At 36.5% G+C, this 26,786-nt stretch overlaps 1 protein-coding gene across 2 annotated transcripts in view; it reads right to left on the bottom strand.

The window, feature by feature from the left end:
- The window catches only part of LOC145674529 (uncharacterized), a 42,508-nt gene that overhangs the window by 3,161 nt on the left and 12,561 nt on the right, over positions 1 to 26,786 (bottom strand). The window contains exons 2-3 of one of the 2 annotated variants that reach the window (XM_081744685.1): positions 5,617 to 5,693; positions 2,254 to 2,316 (exon numbers count right to left, since the gene is read on the bottom strand). In XM_081744685.1, coding sequence (XP_081600811.1) covers positions 2,254 to 2,316; positions 5,617 to 5,693 — 140 coding nt within the window. The remainder of the gene's footprint in view (positions 1 to 2,253; positions 2,317 to 5,616; positions 5,694 to 26,786) is intronic. The other variant, XM_081744686.1, reaches the window with a different exon arrangement.

Below are 26,786 nucleotides of genomic sequence, written 5' to 3'. Positions count from 1 at the left end.
ACCTGAGGGAACATGATAGGCATATGCTGGCTATGTAATTGTCCTGTTAGGGGAGGAGCGTGTGGTAATTTTACTGTATCAAGTTGGAAACTGTGCAGAGTTTCCGTCCCCCGCTACCTACGGCGATACTTATAGGTGAACATAAACGGCGACTCGCTTGGAAAACTGATCTCGGGACGAAGTTCGCTCAGTTTATCGATTTCCATGAGCTAAACGTGAACGCTGACCGATCTTGTGAAACCTTGACACGATTCCGCGAATCAACCAGGAGGAAACGGTCAGGAATTCTTACCGAGGGCGTCATCTCCCATCACGACAACGCGCGCCCGCATACAGCCAAGAAGACCACCACGCTGTTGAAGCAGTTTCGCTGGGACATCATCAATCATCCTTCCTACAGGCCGGACCTCACTCCAAGTGACTTGAAAGAGCACCTAGGAGGTCGTCGCTTTGTTTCAGACCTGGAGGTGAAACACTTCGTGACAACGTGGCTGAGCACGTAAGGACAGGATTCTTACCGGGAGGGAATCTTCAAACTCATCCCACGATGTGGCAAGTACGTTAACCGAAATGGAAACTATGTCCGAAAATAACCTAGTGTTTGTACTATCTGTTGGCTGCATTGGATGTATGAAATATAATATACGCGTTTCACTGCAGTCTTTGTAACCTTACTTTTTGATAATTCCTTCGAAAATTACATATGAAGATTTATACTCAGCCATATCATTGTATTTTGCTTGATTAGATCAATCTACTGATATATGGCATGTTCAGTGTACAAGAAATTTAAGTCCATTTTTTTTTTTTTTACCATTTTGGACAAATTTCATTTTTAAAATCTCTTCCTGATGCTCCATCCAGTGCTTAAGAAGTCTAATCACTGCGAAATTTAAATACCGCTAATTTTACAGTAATTACGTGATATCTTCAAATAGATAAAAGATAATCAAACTGTGGAACAAGAGCGCCCTAGACAATATTATTTTGCATAAGGCACCGTTATCTCTTTCTGTTTGCAACCATTTATAAACGCGAATGTAAATACCGATTTTCTAAATGGCTGGAAATGAAAAGCAGATAAGTCAGTCGTGATAACGGTATCTCATGTAAAAAAATATTGTCTAGGGAGCTTTTGTTCCACTTTTCGATTATCTTTTATATGTTTGAAAATATCACATAATTACTGTAAAATTAGCGGTATTTTAATTTCGCCGTGATGGGGCCTCTTTTAAAGGATTCATGTTCATATTTTGTAAATAACTTAGAATGGAAAAAAGTTTTCGCTTTTCATGTACTTAATTATACCGTACGAACCTTTGCCTTTTTTCTCATGACTTTGATAATTACACTTGATTTCCTTGTGCACTTGGATGTCCCGTATGTCCTATCTTTGAACTTTTTTTTTTGTCATTTAAAGCTAATGATATTGTAAAAACTGCTATTACGGGAAACTCGGACAACTCCAAACAATTTAACTACGTGAAAGTATGGTTGCAGCCACAAATCACTTTGAGCAAATAATGAGAAAATGACCCAACGTTGAGTTCGTCCTTACTAGAGCCTTTCTATTTCAAATGTGCCCTCGGAAAATCTGTGAAACATACTTCGGCCCCACCCCCATCGCCCTCTGACGTAGGAAACCCTCCCTTTTCTTAGGGAAAATAAGTGAATTACTTCAGCTGTGTTGCCAATTTGTCATTCAATCGTTTGGTCTTGACGAATGAAGATCATAGGCTACTTAGAATGGCTAACAAGACAGAGCACAGAGAAGCCCCTTGAAGTAATTCAATGTGGCAACCCTGTCCATATCCAACCATTCAAGGATCTCGGTCACAGGAACTTGTCCCTCCTTTTTCGAGGGAGGTACGGGAAAACACACATCGACAGCAGCGCTAGTAAGGTCACACTTGAAATAGATAGGCTCTTCCGTGAATGCCTCAAATAAGTACAAGCATTTATTAGCGATATTATAATTATTCTTTCTGAAATTACAGTTCTCTTTAATCTCTGTAAATAAACTCTTTAATTAGTTATTTCACACCACAACTTTCCACATAACTGATACATGTATATTAATAAGTCAACCTAATGCAGATATAGATTTTACTGCTCCCAGCTACAAAATTTTACTTGTATCTCACAAAGTTAGTTTTCACCACTCGATGAAAAACACCATTCTATAAGCTAGAGCGTTAGCTGTTCTTAAATACCCTATTTAAGCCCATTTGAGCAAAGGTTTAGCATTCTTACATCTTTATTCCATGAGGTCGCGTGCAGATCCTGCCACGCGTTCCTGGTACTTGCTGTGGGCCCCTGAAAGGAAAGTGTGTTCTCACTCAATTGACCTCATTCTCATTAACTTTCTTTCCTTTTTTTAGAATTTATAAGTTACCTTTACCTTTTATTTTTCTTCATCAAATAATACCAGAACTGTTATGAAAGTCTTCAAGATATTTCACCAATTTAACTAGTCCCCAATTTCCTAGAGTTTTATATACATAGTTCTATTTCTAGAAACTGCAACACCAAGAAGGGATGATGTTCGGTAGGATATGACGTAAGGAAGAATACATGAGTCTAGCATGACTCGCTCTTGAATCGGTACTGGCAATATTGCTACTAGAGTTCGGTGCATGTAGAACGCAGGTGGTGAAGCGTTGGCAAGTATGAGTGTGCCTCATGGATGTCAAAAGGTGCAATATAAACAGACGATTGCTTTCGAACGATTCGATCTACGAGAAGGCGGCTTCACGTACTGGAAAATTGCTGTGCATATATAGCATGCTGCTACGGCAGTGATACATGTGAGGGAGCAAGAGACAATAGAGAACTGGGCCCAGCGATACACTGCTTAATGCGACTTATCAGTATATAACAACTTGTTCGAAGAACTGTAACGGACTGTATGGCGTCGTCCATTTTGTTAGCTCAAAATTGAATCACGGTAACGTTTGTGGATTTGTCAATGCATACTGTCTGATGGTGAGTGCTGATCATTGTGCTGGCTACATGGACGCTTCTTTATTACCTTCCACTGACTTAAAACTACAAAAAACCTCAGGTTACAAAAAGGATTTAAATATCATCGCTGGCGTGCAGAGTGCCAGACAGCCTTGTTTACGGACAAGTTCCACTTCAATCTGTAGTACTGTTATATCTGCATATACGTTAAACGTTACCATATTGACCGTTATTTAGTAGTTTGGATTGCTAAGCGTCGTAATGACGAACGACGTTTGTCATGCTATGGCATACCTTATGGTACAACACGCGATTTCAGTTTTTACTCATTCAGGAAAAACTCCCCAATGACTATTACGTTAAGAAACTTCCAGAGGCCGAAGTCACATTTTTTCTTAAGGCAAATCCGGACACAATGTATCAGCAAGATATTGCCCGGCCACATGTATCCCGGAGTATGTAAGCCTTGCTCGAGGAAGAAAGGGTACAGTTGCCTCTGCAGTATGCACCTTCCCTAACAAGCCCGTTAAACATGTTTGACATATGGTTGGTAGGCTCTTTGTTCTTTAAAGTCCTCTAGTACACAATCCCGATGTCTAGTGGACTTGAGTACAAGAAACGTAACAGGTGGCACCTCATAACTCATCCAATACCTGTTCAATTCAATGCTATAAGACATTTAGAAGCTCTGATTGCAGAACCTTTGAACCAAAATGATTTGTTGTGCAGTTGTTTTAAAGTTCTGAAATTATAATCATTTATGTATAATCGAGTGTCAAATTTGTGGTATACTTAGAAGTGTCTTTCTTGGTGTTGCAAGTTTTATAAACAGGAGTGTTTGTACGCATTTTGATTAAGGAATGAAAATTTTACCAAAAGAATGTATTTAACACAAGGTTGCAAATATGTAATTACTTTCGAGTGCCTACATTCTTTTACGTTGGAACACATGGTTAACAGGTAATTGTTTAGCATTGATTTGTTTACTCTATTTTCTAATCTGAAAGAATCACATGATATGTTGACAGATACCACCGCGTCTTCTATGTTATCCAGGAACATTATTTGGAGGTCATCGACAATACAATCACTGAAGAATTAACTTACATTTCAAAGCTCATGCACCAGGGGCGGATCCAGGACGGACATCTGGGGGGCGGTGGATTGTAATGCTGTCACTTAGAGCTACTTTTAAGGGTTCCAAACTCTGGAATGGGTTTTGTTTATATATAAAATAAGAAAAAGTTTCCTCTTCTGAGGGAGGGGGCGATCGACCTGATCGCCCCCCTGGATCCACTCCTGTCATGCACACACTTTGTCTACTCTGATGCACAATGCAAAGCACGAAGAACTGATCAAAAATTGTAGCTCAGTAAAATCGTTTGACCAACCAGACCTTTCTGTGATGATTATCACTAATGAGATGTAGAATATTTCTAAGTAATTTGACATCGATACTGGGCAACAAAGATTGGTGACGTACTAGTGAACCAGATGAAAAATTTCCTTCGGGAATTTGAATAGAGAACGAAGAGTTGCTTTGCACATTTGTTCGAAAGGTTTTCTCGAAATAATGTGTACGGGAAACAGTTATATACCTACAACTTACAAAACGTGTGCTGACAGTAATTTGTCAGACAAATCTAAACGCAATGGTTGCTGAACCAATGTACAAGGAGGTTTCAATTTGCATAGTTCATCCTGGATAACGACTAGGCTTGTTACATCAAAGAATGATATCTGTAATAGCCCTTTCTGGGAAAAATGTTATCCTTTATAGGATTTTTTTTTTTTTTGAGGTTATCTGCAACGATTTAGAGTAAGGTTAGGATAGCATCGTACACGACTGATTATCTGTCACTTTATCCTGAAGGGAATGAACACAATTCTGCTACAGATACTACCAAACTTGCTGGGTGATGTCCCATTATATGTCCATCCTAAACTACGGATGAAGATTTTCAAGTTTGCTGAAACCACGAGATATCATTTTGGAAGATAGAACTTTGGTAGAGATGAATAGTACAATGCTGCCACGTGGTCCCCAAAAATCACCTTTATAACCACTAATGAACTACCTTGTGTTTGATGACGTGAGAAATTTTGTTTACTATAAACAGATATAAATTGCACAGTTCCTCGTGGCTCGTATTTCAGTGGCATTGACAACTATCGGGAATCTTTGAGCGACTTCTCCAGTCCCTTAGTAATATGTACAGTCATTGTTGTGATATCGAAGCTGGACACTCAAGGCCAGTTTTGTGAGTATGGAATGGTTTCGAATCATTGCAGTATTGAACTGTTTGCGTCATCATATAATTTCACGCGTTTGACAACTATCAATAATAAGATGTTAATATTTAGAACTGTAGGCCTCTCGATATGCAACCAAGCGTTAGTGTAATAGTTAGGAAACATCGGCTAACTTTAAAAGGAGGAGTTAGAAAAAGAATAGACAAATCGCAAAAAGGAGCTAAAAGGTAGAATTTATTAATATATTACAAAATGTATTTGTTATGATCATCTTTAATTCCTACTCTTTCCTCATCCAGCTTCAAGTAACAATTTCTAAACTAAAATTTTCAGATTTGCTCCTTGTCTCAGAAATCCTTATATGTTTATAATTTACATACCAAGTTAAGTAATACTTACAATTTCTTGTAGAAGAGTGGAGACCCTTCACTTTCCGGTAGAAGCAAAACACTGCAAAGCAGGACAAGCGAGAGGATCTGAAAGAGGGAATTACTATTATAGTATCACTAAAGTCACTTTTGCATTCTGCTTAGTGACGTGTTTAAAGAATTAAATTATTATTAATGGCATTCACACTTAAATGAGGGAAGGCTGTCTGGGCATTGATGCAATAATAGTATATAGTCATGCTAGAAAACAAAATCTTCTTTTTGTAAGCTCTATTTCATTCGTGGGTAGTACATAGTTTAAGAAGAAAAATTTCTAGAAAGCAAATTATGTAGAGATGTTCGAAACGTAACACAATTTTTAAGCTCTTCGTTTCTCGTCTTTTCGAAAGTTGAAGAATAATCCATGTCGGATGTAAGTAGCTATGGAACGCAGAAACCTTAATTGAAACAGTTGATTCAACAAATATCAACAATCCCTTGTAAAATCCTTGATTCAGCATATGGTCACAGAAAGATGCTGCCAAGGGACTGACATTTACATATAATTAGATTCATTAAAAGAATAGGTTATGCAACCCTCCTTACGTTTAATGTTACGAGCTAACACATACATGTGAAAACTCTTTTTCACATGCCAGCCAGCATCTTATTGTATCCCTGAAAGTGTCCAATTTTAACTTTCGGTTGTTACATACTCACAATGTAAATCATTTCTTTATCATGTAATCATTTTCCTCACATTGCAATCTACAGGATGTCCGGAATGGGACTGACGGTTTTTAAAAGTGTATAGTTTTTATATGGTCAGAGATACAGAAGGAAGAAAAATGATGTATTTTAAAGGAGAACTCAAAAAGTTTATTCGGTCTAACTTACAAGTCATTCTAACTCACAGTGTAACTCCACTTGAGCTCCATCTGTAATTCTTACAATATCTAGCCTAAACTCAAACTCTCTCCACGTATTCTGTAATATCTGAGGTGTTACTGAAACTATCGCATTCCTAATACGGTTCTTCAGTTCATCAAGGTTACGCACCTTCTCAACAGAATACACAAGGTCTTTCACATACCCCCACAGGAAGAGGTCCAGGGGGTAACACCAGGAGAGCGTGGAGGCCACCTAATTGGCCTATCATGGCTTATCCAACGCCATTTTTGTTTATCGGCGATACTAGCGCCGTCATCGGTAGTTGTTCAAGTATGAAAATTTGCTGAACAAAACTTTTTGAGTTTTCCTTCAATAAGAATGTGTTTTTTTCTGTTTCTCTGACCATATTAAAACTACACTTTTAAAAACCGTCAGTCCCATTCCGGACACCCTGTATAATCAGTTACCATATTCCAAATTTTCACGTTCTATACACCATAGTTATCGTTAACATCATTACTTTATCGCTGAATTTCCATAACTATTTCTAGAACATTCGAATCTATCAGTATTTTAATGTTACAACGTTCCTTGCTCTTGGCAAATCGTACAACATATAGTTTATTTGTTGAAGTTCGTAGCGACCATTTCAGTACCTAGGCTGTATGAGACGTGGGCCTACAGTTTAAGTTAGATTCCAAATTATCATAATGTGTTCAGTTTTAATGTTCTACGATCGGGAACCAAACCCGGGACTACATACACCAGAGCCACACTCGTTAGAACCAAGAATACCAGGGAGGGCCGTACTATAGCGCAATTGGGTCACAACGAGATATTGTATCTATTTGGGATTCTCCCTGCAGGCAATTTTCATGTACTGAGGTACATTCTGAATCTGTAACTCAGCACAAGACACTTTCTACCTTTTCTACCTTTCCCAGACTGCTAAGTTATTCTTCTTTCCTTTCCTAATTTCTGTCTTCTTTCTAAAAGCAATCTCAACCATGATTATCTCACCATAACTCTTCTGTTCCAATTTTTCAACTCTTACAATTTTGTGTTCAGGTGGACAGCAAGTAAGGACAACACAATAGAAACAGGAAATAAACAGAGAACAAAACCACTGGACAGGGATCACCAGAGACACCTTTTCACATTGGTGAATCAGGAAGACAACTAACTAACTAACTCTATGTCCTATGGAACCCGGAGGTTCAATGCTGCGTTCTCAAAAGCTCTCCACTGACTTCTATCCTTAGCCAACTGGATCAAGTTTCTACTTTGTATTCCTTTTCTGCGAGATCCATCTTAATATAGTTCTCCCATCTGCGCCTATGTCTTCCTAATGGCCGTTTCCCGATTGGATTTCCAGTTAAAACTTTCAAAGTGTTCCTACTTTCTTCAATTCTTGCTACATGATCTGCCAACTTGAGACTCCCAGACTTAATGATCCTAACAATGTTTGGTAAACGATAATAATTATGCAGTTCCTCGTTGTGAATTTTCCGCCATTCCTCACTATCGTTCCCCTTGGCTCCGAATATTAATCTCAGGACTTTACTCTCAAATGCTTTCAGTCTGCTTCAAAAAGGCAACACGGAGTTAATTCTAAAGGAAGCATTTTCGTCAAAGACGTAGGCTAAACATATCTTCATACCATTTATATGACAGAGGTGTCATACTAACTAACTAACTAACTAACTCTATGGCCTATGGAACCCGGAGGTTCAATGCCGCGTTCACAAAAGCTCTCCACTGACTTCTATCCTTAGCTACTACTACTACTAGTGTCATACTAACTAGGTATTATTACCATTCTGAAAGAACATAGCTCTTTCATGATCTCGTGAAAGAGGAAGAAATCGGCCGCCCATACTAGAGGTTCGGATTCGGGTACCTGTTAACTGGATGCCAAAAACACGTGAAGTTGTAGGCTCTGTTGAAGTGGGCTTTGTGGTAGACAAACACCATGTCTTTGAGTTTACTTTGGTTCTCCTATTTCCTCCTCCTCCTGGTTCTCCTATTCCACTATTTCGAACAATAACATCATCACCATCTTAGACTCAGTACATAATCGTAAAACGTTAAACTAAAATAATTGCTAGATCTATCTGAGATGAATAATATGTTGTTTTTTAAACTAAAATAACATAACTTTGTGTGGCAGTGTGAGATATTTCTTTACTTTTTTTAAAAAAAAATGATAAATTTTTAACAACTCAATTAACTAATAAAACGCATCTGATCCGTTGATTAAAATAATAAAAAATTATGAGTTTGTAGCTGGGATTAACTGACCAAATAAATAAATTTCAGTTATTTCAAAAATATTAGCAAAATATGAGTATATGAGATTTTCGATTTTAGTTAGCGAGTGTATATAACCAAAGTTTTAAAAAATCATAAAAGTTGTTTTATGGTAAAATCTCAGTGCATGTGGGCTTGTATATGTCTTTATACCTAAAGCACTTTCTAATAAAGACACATAATGAAATAGGTATTAAAATGATTTGTAGCAAAATTTAAATTTATGAGCAGTAATTGCAATATCAAAGTACAGTATTTTCACCTTTACGTAGATGTGGTCTTTGTGTTAAGTAACATTGAATAGTAGTAATTAAAAAAATTGCTATTGCGAGTGATAGTGACCTTCACTACAATGTCGTAGAACAAAATTATAATAATTCAATGTCAATAGATGTTTATGTTATTACCGTATTTTATAGCTTGTAGAATGTCTGTAAATGTGTCAAATGTTATTTTGAAGTTGCTAATGTGTCGACAATACCCAATTTTTATCGCTGTCACTCCTATCATGGTTTATTTCGAAGGTTAGAGTTCCAATCCTTAACAATTCATGCACTTACTTTTCAACGAACTTTAAAAAGTTCGTTACTGAATACTCTATGTCTGTCTGTCTATCTGTGTGTCTGTCTGCTATTTTTTTTTTTTTTTTTTTTTTTTGTCAATTTTGAGCACTCTATTCTATAGAGCATCAAAAACTATCTGTGAAAGGGATGAAATTTTTCATGTCACTCTTACCGTTTTCGAGATATTGGTAAAAAAAATGGCCAATTTCCGGAGATTTAAGGAGCCATATCTCGGGAACCGTAAGTTATAGAGAGATTATATTGGTGAAAATTTTGGTACCAAATAGTAACCAACTGGTCACTGGCCAACTGGACTCTGGCTAACGGACTACCATTCCTCAGATATTGGGGGAAAATGTTCGAATTTCGGAAGATTTAAGGAGCCATATCTCGGAAACCGTAAGTCATACAGAGATGATATTTTGCATTTTTTTTTACTTTTTTATTTTTATTTATTTTTTATTTATTTATTTATTTATTTTTATTTATTTATTTTTTATTTTTTATTTTATTTTATTTTATTTTATTTTTATTTTTTTTTTTTTTTTTGCAAGAAAGAGAAGAAGGTGCGGATAAAAAGATTTACTTTTCCATCATCTAGGAACAATGACAGTTATTCTTCCCGCTTCATCTTTCCATTCTTTTAAAGTTCGTTCTGACAATGCTCTTGGAGCACTCTCAACTGATTTCTCTTTACACTCGCATACTTTGTAATAAGTGCGTATTAAGCTCTGGTGAAGATGCGAGTCTAGAATTTTTAAGATCTGATTGAATAAATTCTGGTCGATTTGTTGGATCATTTAGAATAATACTGGTAGAATATCAGTTCTTTGCACAGGAAGAATACGTTCCATTTTGGACATAAAGGGCACCAAAACTGTCACCAATCAACTTACGGACCCCACAAACTACGGGGATCAGGTCATTTCCTCAAGTGTGTTTTGCCCAAGCGTTAAAATGTTGGACATTTGCTCAACTACCTTATCTTGCTATTGATCATGAACTTGAAATCCATGACAGGCACGAAAATCTTGACTAATGGCCAAAACGGAGGGTTGAGATTTTCATATATGATAAAATATACGCAGGGTTGCCACAAGTTAGATAAAAATTTTACTATGATACTTTACTATAAAAAAGAAAACAGTGAGCACCAATATAAGTACCGGCTACCGCCACAGTATAAGTGCCGCTAAATGTTTAACTTTCATTAAGGGGAAGATTTAAGTTTGTGTACCAGTTTTAGACAATTAAAAATAGGACTCTTGAATTTCATTTATGGACAATTATCCATGCTGTTCAACTTTAAATTATAAGTTTAAAGTATATAAAGTATAGTCTGAGGGAAGAACATAGACTGAAAGTATTTGAGAACAGGATCCTGAGAAGAATATTCGGACCCAAGAGGAACGAGAATGGGGAATGGCGGAAGCTTCATAATGAGGAACTACATAGTTTATACGGTTTACCCAACATTGTTAGAGTCGTCAAGTCTAGGAGGCTTAGGTGGGCAGGTCATGTAGCTAGAATGGAAGAAAGTAGAAACGCTTTCAAAGTCTTGACTGGTAGACCCATAGGAAAACGACCATTAGGAAGACCTAGGCGGAGATGGGAGGACAATATTATGATGGATCTCGCAGAGATAGGAATACAAAGTAGAAACTGGATGCAATTAGCTAAGGATAGAAGTCAGTGGAGAGCTTTTGTGAACGCGGCACTGAACCTCCGGGTTCCATAGGCCATAGAGTTAGTTAGTTAGTTAGTTCAACTTTAAAATGATTACCTTATGTTAATGGAGAACTGCAGTTTACATTTTTTTTAAATATATGCTGACAATATGAAAGTATAAAGACATGATACGTAATATATTGACCTATCTCCAAATTCTGTTTTCTTCTTCTGCGCGAAATAAATTAACTAATCTTGTACCCAATGATAATGCAATATTTGTTTCGAGAGTTGTGGATGGTGATTTTGAGAGAAAAAAAAATCACTATTGGCAAAAACTGTTTGACACAATGGACTATCATCGCATCATATTTTGTGCACTCGAGGTTTGTTATTTATGTTGATCGCACATAGGAATAGCCCCTTGTTTGTGCGCTCCCGGCCTAGGCCTATTCCTTTTATCACGGAGGCAAGAAATAAGAAAGGATTTTTTGGAGCATGTATTCCAAGGGAAATAAAGATATTTTTTAAAGTTTTTTTTTTTTTTTTTTAAGAATTTAGTGTCTCACACATTCATGAAATTAGAGAGATGAAACGCAGCACATAAACTCTTCTTTAAAATGAGGGAATACGTATTTCAGCTCTTTGAAAAATCCCGTTTCTAACGGAGACACTTCTATAATATTCAAACTTCTCTTCCTTTCTTCAGAGGCTGTCGAATGTCAAGATTCCCTTAAGTTGGAGGTGTGGAATTCGGTACATAGATTCTTAATTAAAAATAAGGGAACACGTTTTCAAGAGCAGAAATAAGGTCGTATTTATTATATTCAAATTTCCTTTTATTTATACATAAAGTGCCGAGTGTGACAATTTAAATTTCAGGTTTTATATTCATTACACCTTATCTTCCCAAGAGGAGAACGGAAACTTCTGCTACTGTATGTATAATCAGAATACAATAAAATATATATTTAATAACTAGCCTTCTGTTAGCTGGGGACCTCGCCCAGAAACCGCGGTGTTTTCTCGGTCTACGGCCTCACATCTCATACACCTGCAAGCATACCGAATTTCAGTTCAAACATCAAGTTTCATGTTTCTAACTTTCAGGATCCCCAGATATGAATGTATTATTATAATAAACTCAAAAACCGTAAAGAGGAATACGTAATATCTTATCATTTAATATGGAATACGGAAGTTGTATGGTTCTTTCAATTCCGGTTTGAGTAGATAGATTGGTGCTGAGATGGAATATATTCTTGGGACATTTAATTGATTAAAGAAAATCGCTTCTCGCTATCTATTACCGTTTTGAATTTATAGTGATCAATATTATAACAGGAAGTGAGTAATTTCTACTTCCGGCTATACTAGAGTGTTAAGGATGGAGATAAAAGTTGTCCTTAAAACGTGTAATCGATTTCCGAAAATCGTTTATTTCTGTCTATTATCATTTTTCTTTTACGGTGATAAAAATGTTAACTGGAAATGACTCATTTCTACTACCTCCGGTGGGCGAATCACCTCCATCAACGAACTCCCTCGAGATAATAACTCTATCTATCTATGGCAAAAGAAAAACAATTTAAAAATTCGCATCCGTTCGAAACTTATCGTGCAGAGTAACGGACGTACGGACGGAAGGACTAACATTATAATCTTATAAGTACTAGTACGTGATCCTAATAATTGTAATACTACCTGGGTGGTTCGCCTCCAGACTCTGCATTTGTTCAGCTATTGCCTCGCACCTTATAAACCTACAAGCATACCGAATTTCAGTTCAAATACTAACCGTCCTGAATGCCCAGATACCCTGAACATTTCAATCACCAGGGACTTCGCCCCCAAACCCACGTTCGATTGGCCTAGGGATTCACATCCCATGAACCTACATATTACTGAATTTCAGTTTACATACCAAGTTGCATGCCTCTAATCTTCAGGGATCCAAAAATATGAACGTCTTATTGTAATTGTGATAATCACCCTTTTTTTTCTTTCCTTCTAAGCCAGATATAAAAAATACATATATAATGTGGCATCTTACTATAATAACTGCAGTCCCTACCTTTTTTCCCACCACTTTTCTTTCTCTTTTTACTAAAATATCAGAAAACGCTTAAACACGTCTCAAATTAGTTTAAATGAGAAAGACAAACACCAAATTTCAAGTCTCTAACCTGAAATTGAGAAGAAGAATAGGAGGAAAGAAGAGGAAGACAAAATATGTAAAATCAGATTAGAATATTAGAAAGACGTGCGCAGAATATGAATTTGACAGAGATATTAGGAAGTTGCAGATAAAGATGGCTTACATTCAAAAACTAGAGTAAAACCAGTGAAATTTCTTGAGGACTGCTTCACATGTAAATAATTTATCAGAAATTACAGTAAATTAGTGAACATTTTTGAGGACTGCTTCACGTGTACATAATTTATTTGACAAGGGAAATAGCTTTCAAATCTTGTAATTGTAGTTTTTTGACAAAAGCAATAACCTGCAACTTTTAAGCAGTCTATTTTCTGTATCTCACATAGAAAATAGCTAGTTCCAAGCATAGATAAAGTGTGAGGGAAAGTTGCAATAGCATTGATCTGTCTAATAAATTCTGCCAGAACGTGACGAGATGTTCTATATTTTGAGGAACATTTTCCTTTGCTACCTGTAAAATTTAAAACTTTAAAGTGTTCAGTTCTAATAATTGTATATCTTGGCTTCATTGAGATTCCCAGTTTACCATGGATGCAACGCCCTCGAAAAATAACAATTCTCGCCTTCCAAAAATAATAGTTGAGACAGGAGTTGTTTTTGATCAAACTCTGATAACTTCCTATGTAAAATAACTTTTATTCAATTTCGGGATTTTTTTTCATTCTTAACAGTATTATTATGGTACAATTAAAGGTTACACCCTAAAACCTGCCTGTGGATTTCAAGTCAATACAGAGACAAAAAAGAAAGAAAAGATCCAGTAACAACGTACATCTTTTCTAAATGAGATACAACCAAATCTTGTATCCAAGCAACACTTGTGATACATAACTCACTTCTGATGAGGGCTGTTTAATCCCGGCAAGTGCAAGTTATATTTTGTGGTAAACAAATCTCGTGGGGATGGTCTCTCTTTGGAATATTCTTAATTTCATCGATTCTTCCATTATCATTAAGTTCTTTCATTCATCAATGTCTCATATCGCCTTTGAGCGTAATTGGGAGATGTTAAATTTAAATATATATACTACATAGGCTCATGCAGAAATATTCGATGGGAGGGGATATATAATAACTATGATAACAATAATATCTTCCTGTTGTGTTTCGTAGAGTGCATGTTCACTTCTGTTCCTAACACTCCTCCTCTCCACATAAATATGAAAAGTACGTGGGACGAACGATGAAAGTCATATTTTCACATATCTGAGATACCAGATTTTTTAAAAACTGTTTTACATTGGAAAATTGACTTTCATCGTTCTTCCCGCGTACTCTTCATATGTTTTCTCCACTCCTTGATATTCAGGTTCCAAATACTAAATCCCGATATTCCCTCTCCCCATTATTTGTTTATTTAACTAAAATAGTAAACTTGATTTTCCTTCTTTATTTACAAATAATAAAATATATGGAATTTTATCTTATCTCCCCTTTCAAACGTTCTTGAGATACACTATGCAATACAATACACCTCTCTGAAAAACTTTGGAAATGTATAAAATACAATCGGGGATCTCATCCAAGTCTCCTGTCCAATGCAGTTATGGTGTGGTACTTGAAGTAATCTCTACATTTCCTTCACGGTTTGGTTAAAATAGCTCTTAATCTCGTTTCCCTGGATAAGTATATACCTCAGCCTGTTAAAAATTTTCTAGACATTTGGAAGCGATGTAATGTAATGCTTATAAATTAACCCTCCTCCACACATTAAGATCTCACTTTTCCAAAATTTAAGTAATCTGAAATCCACTCTATTTAAGTAGTACATGAAAGTTCAATGCAATGGGTTACAACCCCCCTTAGATACGCCCCTGATATACTGTTACTAAAGAGGAATTTCAACCAAAAAGCAAGGAAGAAATGCATATATATTATGTACAGTAATTATTTTCTTTTCAGAAATTTCTTTACTCACTCTATAATGTTGAGATAGATACTGATGCACGAAAAACTTGAAAAGATTGAAAAACATGTGCCTATGTTTTCTGAAATCCTTGAACCTGAGTTTCCTGAGAACCTGAGAATCCTGAAATCTGAGTTTCTTAAACATGAGTGCATATCACTATTTCTGAATAATACAAATACATAATGATGTAGCGACACAGAAAACTATTGCCCTTTTGCTGGTGGTAAAGCCCCGGAGAATTGAATTTTGCAAGAGTCTACTCTTCCTCCTTCAGAATTCCTAATTATGAATATTGATCTTTCCATTTCCTTTCAACTAGTTAACAAACTAGGTATAATCAAAATATATTATACTTATTAAGAGAAAAAAAGAAATACCATTTTTTCCTTTGCCGAGGAATAAATGAATGTGTGCACTAGAACAGTTCTGAGTGGGTCGTATCCGTGTATTGTTTCAATCTAGAAGTAGTATTTGAAATAAGCTTAATTATTTCGAAAAATGATACTAAATTCCTTTGTTGTTGTTGACCTGTACCTTTTGGTTTATCTAGGTTGGACGCTAGTGACATGCGAGCACGAAGCGCAAGTATGAACCTTATTCAAGTTACAAGAAAGAATGTTAGTTAAAATTAATAAATCTAAATTGAAATATAATACAAATAATACTTAACGTACGTAAAAATTATGCATATTATTCATTATTTCAATGTTCAGATATGCTGCGTGGTTAATTTAATACTGAATTGCAGAATTGAATTAGTCATTGTTAAAAGGGATTATGTGTCATTTTGGGCCAAGTTGAATTATGAATAGATTCGTATGTACTGTATATATTAGTAAACCTGTATGTCTGTGGGAAACTATGTTGTTATTTCACTCATAACCCCGCTTTTAAACACTGAAACAACTATGCTTAGTTTACCATATTTTTAAAAACAACACAATTTTATCTGACACTCTGCAACCCTGTCTATCGGAGATATTTCAGAATAGCCTGCAGCGAAATATCACCCATTCCCTTTCTGATATTTGCTAAGAATGCAGCAGGTGTCCCTTCTGTTTCGGTTGATGATCATCAGATTAAGAAAAAGATAACCACTGTAGCAAATGACCCTGGTTTAGAGACTTGAGGAAATAGACACTTGAGCAAATGACGCTATTTCAAACTACGAATTCGACACTAATATCGGTCAAGTATTTTTACATGTCACCATCCCCCTTCGAAGTACTAATGGAGGCTGAATTTGAATTTAATCTGCATCAAAAGTGTCACTTTTCATCTCAGCGACCCCAAAAACTATGCATTCGACACTAATATCTGTCATTTCCGACCATTTTTTAAAATATATCCCTCCCCTTCGCTAAGTTACAACGTCAAAGTGAAATGATAAAAAAAAAAAAAAAAACATCCCAGGTCCGAACCTTATTTATGTTGAAAATTTGATCTAGATCGGTTATGAAATCACAAACATAGTCAGTTCCATATATAAAATAACATATTAAGAAAATTAAACCTATTATACGTATATCTCAGTGCAAAGACAAAATTTACAAATATCCAACCAGTCAAAAACTCAAATCAAGCTTATCTTTTGCGTAATATAAATGAATGGGAACGTGTTGGAATTTTTGCGCATATCAATAACGTGTGAATGAACATAAGATGAAAATAATGGAATTTTAATTAGAGCAAGGACAGATTTTTTTCATTAGAAGAAAATTTACAACAATCGACTTCCTCAGACGAGCTGATGAACGAAAGTGGACTTTGTGGTAGACAAACACGTTGTTCGTTGGTTTTCTTTTTGTTAAGTAAATGCTTTAAAAGAACAGTCTTGTTTAAAGAAAACTGTCCACTTTAATTTAAAAGTTTTGGTGTCACGTTGGTTCAGTGGTACCGCGCTTACCTCTGGTGCGTGGAGTCCCTGATCCGCGACCAAGCAAGTTTGTGGTGAACATCATCTTGTCCGTGAGTTTTCTCAGGGAACTCCTGTTTCCTCCCACTACCTCTTTCCACCAATTCTTGCCTCATCTTTCACTTACATTAATCAGGGACAATTAAACTTAAGGGTATAGTCGTGAGACGTTAAACTAAAGGATTGTATTTTATTTTCGTTATATCAGACTAAAAGTATTTGAAAATAAGATCCCGATCTCAATATTCGGACCCAAGAGGGACGGGAATAAGGAATAGTGGAAACTGCATAATTATATCGTTTACGAAAGGCTCAGGTTGTAAGATATATGCAGCCAGAATGGAAGGAAGTAGAAACACTTGCAAAATTTTAACTGGAAACTGAATAGAAAAAGGACCATTAGGAAGACCAAGACGCAAATGTTAGGACAAAGTTAAGATGGATCTCGCAGAAATAGGAATACAAAGTAGAAAATGGATCCAGTTGGCTAAGGACAGAAATCAATGGAGAGCTTCCGTGAAGACGTCATTGAACCACAAAAGTATTATTATTATTATTATTATTATTATTATTATTATTATTATTATTATTATTATTATTATTATTATTATTATTCTGGCTACAGTCCTATGGGAAGACATGTTTCATTCCCGGTAAGAGCTAATGCAAGTCTGTTAATTACACTTCTTATATAATCTTACATGAGATCTTAGGCAACAAACAAACGAACAAACAAAATAAATTTAATATTTGAATTTAGGCTTGCCGCCTCTGTGATTGGAGTTTACTATTGTGTCCCGAATCGTAAATTATTAAGACAGGTCAGGTCACTCAGTTCACTTTCCCTCAAAGTTGGGGTGGATGAAACACTTTCAGACTTCACCTGCTACGAAAAGAAAGTGAATTTTCTCACGAAACAGCTAGAAGCCACCAGCTGACTAAATTTCAGGATGATTAACATGGATAAAAGACGGTGTTAAAAAGATTGTAATTAAATGTTCCACAGGCAAGCTAGTACCAACATGCCTTCGATTTTGTTTGGAGATTTCTTCTATACCAGGCAGGCAGGGCCTCTGTGTTTCACACTGTGTTCTTCCATCCAAGACTCGTGGAGTTGATGCCCCCTTGCGCCAATACACGGAACTAATTGAAATGGTTTACATTCAGAGGAACTGGAGCGTTGCTTTTCTACCTGACGACCTTCTAAACCTTGGCAAGAGAAAGTGAATGCGTGAACATGTGATCTGAGGGTTTTATACGTAATTGTGAGAGAACAAGCTGTTATTTATTTATGTAGAAGTGTTTCAACAAGAATAGTTTTGGTAATTTAGTGTTGTGCGTTGAAAGTCGTGATTTTGTTTTCGCTGGTCAAGAAACGCCCAGTGTTTTCAGCCTCGGAATTTATATCAATAACGGGTTTTTATTTGGGTGCGGCTTTGTAATTCCTGATCAGTGGCGTATCTAGGCTGGGACCGGGGGTCAAGGCCCCTCAATATTTTGAGTGACAAAAATTATTTAAGCTATTATATATATTAAAGTTTATAGTAATCTCATAATATACCTAAGCCATCATAGTCTCGGTTCTAACTGCCACCCCTCCAAGTTTTTAGCTTCTAGATCCACAACTGTTCTGACAGTAACTATTATTGCTGCTACATACTGACTAAATGAAAATGAAATTAATTCTTTAAGTTTGCATCCCTCGTTTATGATAGCTAGGCTAAAGGAGACGGAAGTGATGAGAAATAAATGAAATGGCGGAATGGAGAAAGTGGAAGGAAACGGGACAAACCACGAATTACCCACTCACACGGTGTTCGTCTACCAGAGAGCTCATTTGTTGCGAGCTCAAATCGAACGAAGGACCCCATGCACCAGAGGTGAACGCTCTGCCACTGAGCCACAGCGCCCTCACTGGTCATATGAGTTTGTGGCGGACAACGTCGTACCCGGAGTTTTTGAATTTTGTCAGGGTTGTCCAGTTTCCTTTCACATTCTCATTCCACCTGTTGTTTGACGATCGTTTACGGGGGATGGTGGCTCAATGGCAGAGTGCTTACCTCTGGTTCAATCCCCGGACAAGTATGTTTGTGGTGGACAACATTATGTCCGTGGGTTTTCTCGGGTACTCCTGTTTCCTCCCACAACTTCATTCCACCAATTATTCCATCATCATTCACTTGCTTTAATCATATGTCTCCCTTAACCTAAAGTACATAAACGTGGGACCTTAGAATCAAAGTTTCAATTCGTTCCAATTTCTGACGCCGTTTAGAAATTTATCATTCTTATTTAGCCGAAAGAGCATAGTCATGGAACGTCAAATTTTAAAGTTCATCGCCACAGAAACAAAATTTCTTCATTGGACTCTTATTTTTTATTCGTCTTATCCACTCTGGTTTGTTATTGACCACCAGGCCAAAATCCTTGTTTATATTATCCTCCCATTCATGCGTCTCATTCCCCTGTGATTTTTCCTTATTATGCGCTCATTATTATTAAAATGACATGTGCTGTGTATTTTAGCCAGGAGCGCACCCAGAAACGTTTGTTGGGGCGATCAGAGCTTTGGGAGCTGCAATGCTACAAGCCACGACGTCTATGTAGTATTGAATGAGTACTATTCTGCACCCGAAAAGATGAAAAGTAATCGTAAAATACCTCCATCTGTAGCTAGGTTTATTTTTATAACAGAAAGTGTACACATGAAGTGCAAGACCACATTTTCATCGTATACCAATCATTTTCCTGTCATACAAGTATATTTTTATTGAGAATAAGTGAAAAAATGTTTTGGGCGGGTTCGAAATAGTGGTGGGCACAAAAACCGTTTTTTTTTGGTTTTAGGTTTCGGGAAAAACCGGTTTTTGAAAATTTTTCAAAAAAACGGTTTCGGTTTTCTTCAAGACCGGTTCGGTTTTCACTGAAACTGATTATCGGTTTTCTCCAAAACCGGTTCGGTTTTTCACCGGATCCGGTTTCGATTTTCTTCAAAACCGATTCCGTTTTTTTTTTTTTCAAAATTTGTTCTATTTCTGACCAGAATAGTGTTTTGTTGTTCTCCGATAACCTATTCCGTTTCCACAGAAATAGTTTTGTGTTTTCCAAAAGTTTTCACCGAAACCAGCTTTGGTGAAAACCGAACCGGTTTTGGAGAAAACCGAAATGTTTATTTTTCGGGTTTCAGTTTTCTAGAAAACCTGTTTCCGGTTTTTATAAAAAAAAACGGTTTTGCCCATCCCTAGTTTGAAACCGGTGCGTCTCCTTTTCTCCGTGCGTACTAAATCTAACTCTCCAATATGTTATTTCTTCCTTTACGTTTCGAACCTCTGTTACAATAATGCCTGTTATATGATTCTAGATGCTCTGTCAAATACAAGCCATTCATATTTTTGCTGCTCAACCATTCGTAAATAAAGGAATGGAGACATATAAATCAGATCTTATTTAACTTCTTTTCACAATCTTTCCGTTATCTTATTACGATATCAGCTGTATTTTGAGAAATGACTACTATTTTTTTAATTAAAAACAACCTGCTACCAACTACGGCCTGTCCTGTGAAAAATCCTGCGGACGCCAATGGTCACAGAACTAAAAAAAATGGTAACGAAATAAACAAACCGTTTTTCTATACTGTAAAAAGTCAAGTGAGTTTCGTTTTACAGTGAGAAACTACGGTAGACTTTCAAACAATGCGAATTTAATATTCACACTTCAAGTAGTACATCTATAACTATAGCTTGTAATAGAGTAATAAGATCGAAGACAGTAGCTGTTCCTGTGACGCTGAATCTATTTCAAAAAAGCTATTAGTCACAATCCCTTACTCTTTTCGTAGTACGATAATAAAAGTTGAAACTGGGGAATAGTTAATTTCAACCACTTTTCAATTTGAATAGAGAGTTAACGGAGAAGATTGAACCTATTCTTGGGACGCTGAAACAGTTGCAAGAAACTACATAACGATATCTCTTACCATTTTTGCTCTAAGAAAATCTGTATTGAAACCGGAAACAGTAGTAATTTTCAACCACTTCCTGTTTTGGTAATCTGTTGTGCGTTGTGATGATATATTCTGTTCAGACACTGAATCAATTGCAAAAAACAGCATGCCGCTATCTATTATCATTTTGTTCTATGGCGATAAGTGTTGAAACTGGAAATGGCTAATTTGAGCCACTTCCGGTTTTGTATAGAGGATTAATGAACAAAATGGAACCTATTCTTGAGACAAAATCACTCGATTTGCTGAAAACTACATCTCGATATATATATTACCAGTTTTTCGGCTGTGGAAATCAGTATTGAAACCGGAAATAGTATTAGATTTGAAGCACTTCCGGTTTTGGTAGGTTGTTCGACACAGTCATGGTACGTTGTCTGAAGACGTTGAATCGTTTGCAAAGAAAAAATCTCGCTATCTGTTACCGTTTTAGTTTTATGGTGATGAACATCGAAACCGCTAATAGGAACCACTTCTGGTTTCAATAGAGGGTTAACGAAGGAGATAGAATCTATTCTTGGGGCGATAAATCGATTGCAAAAAATCTCTTCACGATGTCTCTTACCGTTTCTGTTTGATACCTGTCGACAGATGGAGAGACGGACAAATCGGTTCTCTAAAACTTCCGACGCTTAAGAGCCTGCCTTACTAAAAATAATACGAAATTTACCATTTTTTTTTTTTTTTTGCTTGATTATTCATCAGTGAAAGGAGACAATGAAATCGAAGTTGATTACGTGTCAGATTTCTGGTTTCTTGTGAACTACTTTTTAATTAACATTATTATTTAGTTTTAATAACTGTGTGTTAAAACTATTTGTTTATTACAAACTAAATACAACTATTATTTAAAAAGTAGTTCACAGGAAACCAAAATAATATGATACGTAACCAAATGCAGTTGAGTTTCTTCCTCTACTTGCTGTCTTAATTTAGATTTTAGGGAAATTGTTTTTCTGGCAACACTGTAATTTCTATGGATGGCAACACTGAATATTATTCAGATTCATATTTTCTGTTGTAGAATAGCATTATCAATGATTGTGGTGACTTGCATTTCATTATCTCCTTTCACTGATGAATAAACAAGCAAAAGAAAAATGGTAAATTTTGTATTATGTTAGTAAGGCAGGCTCTTAAGCGTAGCATAATTTGGAAGCCTAATAAATTGGCAATGAGAACCTCAAACACAATGAAAATTAGAAAAACAGCTCGCTTATTTATATGATATTTATATGTAATCTTATTTGTATATGTGGGAAACGGCAAGGTTTTGATTTCGTTTCCCAATTCGTTACATCCTTCTAAATTTACCTTTGGTGTAATAGGCATTGTTTCCGGAAATTTTATTTCCTAAATTCTATAGATCATTAAACACTTTCCTATATATCCGGTATTTAATAACTTTCAAATAAGTCAATATCTATGCATATACATGTACTAGTGCCTCAAAATGTTTACTAGTACTATATTCATAATTACTTATTAAAGAATCTTAATTCATGTATTTTTGAGGTATTTTTGAGCACATTTTTTTTTTTTTTTTGCGTACAAAATTATAATTTGATTATATTAAAAAATTACAAATACTAAACTATAGTACAAAATAAACCTCTTGAGAATTCTCCAAAAGCATTGCCAGAAAGAACTTTAAAAGAATGATGAGATGGAGCGGGAAGGATAACTGTCATTGTTCCTACACGCAAAAGTATTTTTTTATCTGCGCATTCTTCTCTTTCTCATAAAAATTAGCAAGATAATCATCTCTCTATGACTTCCAGTTCTCGAGATATAGGTGTTTAAATAACTAGAAATTCGAACTTTCTTGGCCAATATCTGGGGAACGATGGTCAGTTGACCAGTAGGCAGTTAATCAGTGACTACCGGTTACTATTTGTCACCAAAATGTTCCCCATCATCCTAGGTATTGATCAACATCAATATGATCTCTGTGTGACTTACGGTTCCCAAGATCTAGCTCGTTAAATCTGCCAAAATAGGAGAAATGGCTGCTTAAATATCTAGAAATTTGAACTTTTTTTGGGCCAATATCAAGGGAACGGTAAGTCATAGAGAGAAGATATTGGTGTTAATCAATCACTAATAGAATGTTAAACATTTTAGTACCGCTACTAATTGATAGCCACTGGCCAACTGGCCGTTGGCCAAACCAGTGGCCAGTTGAACAGTGACCACCGGTTACTATTTGGTACCAAAATATTTACCATCCTCTTAGGTATTGATCAACACCAATATCACCTCTCTTCAACTTAAGGTTCCCGAGCCATGGCTCCTCAAATATCTAGAAATTGGCCATTTTTTGGCCAATATCATGAGAACGGTAAGTCATAGAGAGATGATATTGGTGTTAATCAATGCCTATGAGGATGGTAAACATTTGGTACCGATATTAGTTGGTGGCCACTGTCCAACTGGCCATTGGCCAAACCAATGTCCAGTTGGACAGTGGCAACCGGTTACTATTTTGTACCAAAATATTTACCATCCGTTTAGGTATTGATCAACACCAATATGATCTCTCTATGGCTTACGGTTCCCGAGGTATCGCTCCTTAAGTCTCTAGAAATCGGCCATTTTTTTGGTCAATATCTCGGGAACGGCAAGAGTGGCGCAAAAAATTTAATCATTTCCTCAGATTGTTTTTAATGCTCTATCGAATGCAGGGTCCAAAATTGAAAAAAAAATCGCAAATAACAGACAGGCAGAGTTACAGACATAGAGAATTCAGTAACGAACTTTTTAAGATTTTGAAAATTTTTAAGTTCGTTGAATATGTGTATCTATGTTTCGAGCTCTACCCATGTCTAAACCCACGGACATGATTTTTTCCACTACAAGTTCGCACGATCTGGTATTGATCCACAGACCCTTAGCATTAGGTGTGAGCGATTTAGCATTCTTTAGTCATGAAAAATATGAGCTACAAAACATACTTGAATTACTTACTTTGTATTCTACTATAATTGAAATTAGTATAGTACGAAAGGTATAACGTCATTAGCTTCCCGCGAAAAGTTGTAGTGACTTGTATGGGTAGTGGTCAGCTTGGTTACTTGTGGCTGGTTGAGTGTAGTAGACGGTTGGATGTGATTGGCTACCCCCTTACCACACCCCCAGTGACGAGCAGGCCCAAGCGTGGGAAGCCAACGACGTTATACCATCTGGGCTTTATCAGATTCGATAAGGAAACGAACATTACTAGTTCATAACCCCCTGTTGTTTAGATATCACTTCAGCATTATCAGCCTAAGGCTTCAGACTAGTGCTGTTAAATTCGAATAATTGATTCTTCAAATATCCGAACAAAGTTATTCAAATAATTGTTGGAGCAATTATTTGGACCCTTAAATGAAGAGTTGAGAAAAAGTCTAAAAAAAAAATGCTTCATGTAGAGTATTGTACTCTAAGGATCACAGACATGGATACTACGCAAGAATGATTTAAAACAAACTGGTAGCTTTCGAAATATGGATGTGGAGAAGAATGGGGAGAATGGGGAAAACAAAAAGGACGGCGTTAGAAATGGTAAAGAAGAAAAGAACAATTTTAGATGTTATTAAGTATAGGAAGCGAAACTGATTGGGACATTGACTAAGATTTTAAAATGTATACATTGTTTAATTGTGAATTGTGCAATTGTAAATAACTGTGAAATGGATTGAAGGAAACGTCTCATTTTTTTAGTCTAATATTTGTTATTGGATGTTCTGTTATATTGCTTTCATTTTCTTCTTTTGTATAGGTAGTGTGAGTAAAGCAACATTTCTGCAAGACTGGCATTGGAAGAAAGAAAGACGGTATTTTGGTAGATACAAGTATATATGAAGTACAAATCATCATTCAGGTGCAACATCATTGACCGAATGAATTTGGAACCCAACCACCGACACATTTAACAATTGCAAAAATTTGTTATAAATTTGAATACGATGGTTGCGTTACAGATGTGCGTTCTGGACTACCTTTCACAGCAACAAATCGTGCTATCTCCCGTACTGTGTTAGAACAACTCACTCGGTCACCACAGAAGTCTGTGAGACAGTGTGTGTCCGTGAAACCGGAATGAGTCGCACAAGAGTTCGTTGCATTTTGAGGGTTACAAAGTGGAAGGTCTACATTCCAAAATATCTGCACGCAATAAATGAGGAGAACCGAGGTCGTAGATTGGAGTGAATTTGAGTAGTTTCAAGACATGGTGGACAAGGACGAAACGTTATCAGAGACAATCATGTGATCTGAGGAGGCCACATTCAAGCTCAGTGGCATAGTAAACCGACATATTTGTGTCTACTGGTTCTCTGTGAATCCGGAAATCCAAGTGGATAAATCCGTGAATATACTGGGGATGAAAGTGTGGTGTTCGTGGTCTTCTCGTGGTTTAATTGAGCCGCCCCTCTTTAACGGCACAATTACTAGTAAAGAGTACCTGCAGATGCTAGAGACATCCATTTCGTCTGCCATCAGAAACCTCTATTGGAAGTAGAGGTGTTATCTCCAACAATGTGATGCTCCATCCCACAACTATAATCTTGTCATGTAGTTTCTCAATGAAAATTTACCCGAACGAAGAATAGGTCGAAGAATATTTATCGAGTAGCCTCAACGTTCCTCAGATCTCTCTCCTCTAGGCTTTTACTTATAGGTGACTGCCAAGAACGTTGGATATGAACAAAAGCCTCGTACGTTGCGTGACCTAGGAATAGCCATCGAATGTTCAGATTTTGAACTTGCCACATCGCTGCCGCTAGTTCATGCAGCAGTTTGATGGCATTGCCATTATATTGATGATAATCGCCAACACTTTGAACACATAAACTGATATCAGTTCTTCTCCACGCATTGCAATGTAATAACAAAACATTAAAGTGTAACACGAAATTACGAAACGTTTCCGTCAATCTATTTGAGAGTCATATACAATTGAATATTGTATAGCCTACATTTTTGAGCCACTCTACGTACATTTACACTAGATGAAATACTCGGTTTTCAAATGGGGAAAATGTGTCTGTAGCAAGTATTTGAATCCATACCCCCACTTAGAATACGTAATTCAACTAAGGTATAATAGTAAAAAAAAATCGTAATGCCACCCCACCCATCCCGCAAACCTCATCCTGTCTGAGCTCCTATGCTGATGAACGCAGAGCTTGGTCTTAAACAACATTGGGAGCGTTACTGTTTATCTCAGCGACCCCGACTACTGTGGTTTCGACACTAACATCGGTGGTTTCGACTATATTTACACGTCATCTCCTTTTCACATCCTAGGGGTAAATCAGTGTATTAGCACCAAGCTACTAGTTTCCAATGTAAAAGTCATATGTGCATCATATGTAATACTGGAACATATACACATATGTATAATATATACAGCCATTTATTAGCTTCTGGCGTTAAACATACGGAAACTTGTAGTTTCACTCCAGATGTATGTGTATGTGGTACTTTTCATTGCCAAAGGAATAAAAATATGCTATATTTGATGGCCGAGTTAGGCCAGATACAGGCTCGGCACGGCTCAATTCGCCTGGATGTGATGCATCATTTCTAGGTAACTAGTGGACAAAATCTGTCCGAAAACCAGGAGACAAATAGCCTAATGCCTAGGAATCAAAGATTACTATATTTGGTGACCAGGATTAACAAGAGACAGTTCGGCTAGACAACAGAATCTCTGTTGCACATCTCTGCACGCCG

The sequence above is a fragment of the Thermobia domestica genome, chromosome 17 (genome assembly GCF_964235325.1).
Source record: "Thermobia domestica chromosome 17, izTheDome1.hap1.1, whole genome shotgun sequence".
In the NCBI taxonomy this organism is placed as follows: domain Eukaryota; kingdom Metazoa; phylum Arthropoda; class Insecta; order Zygentoma; family Lepismatidae; genus Thermobia; species Thermobia domestica.
This window is presented reverse-complemented; position numbering and strand designations above follow the sequence as displayed.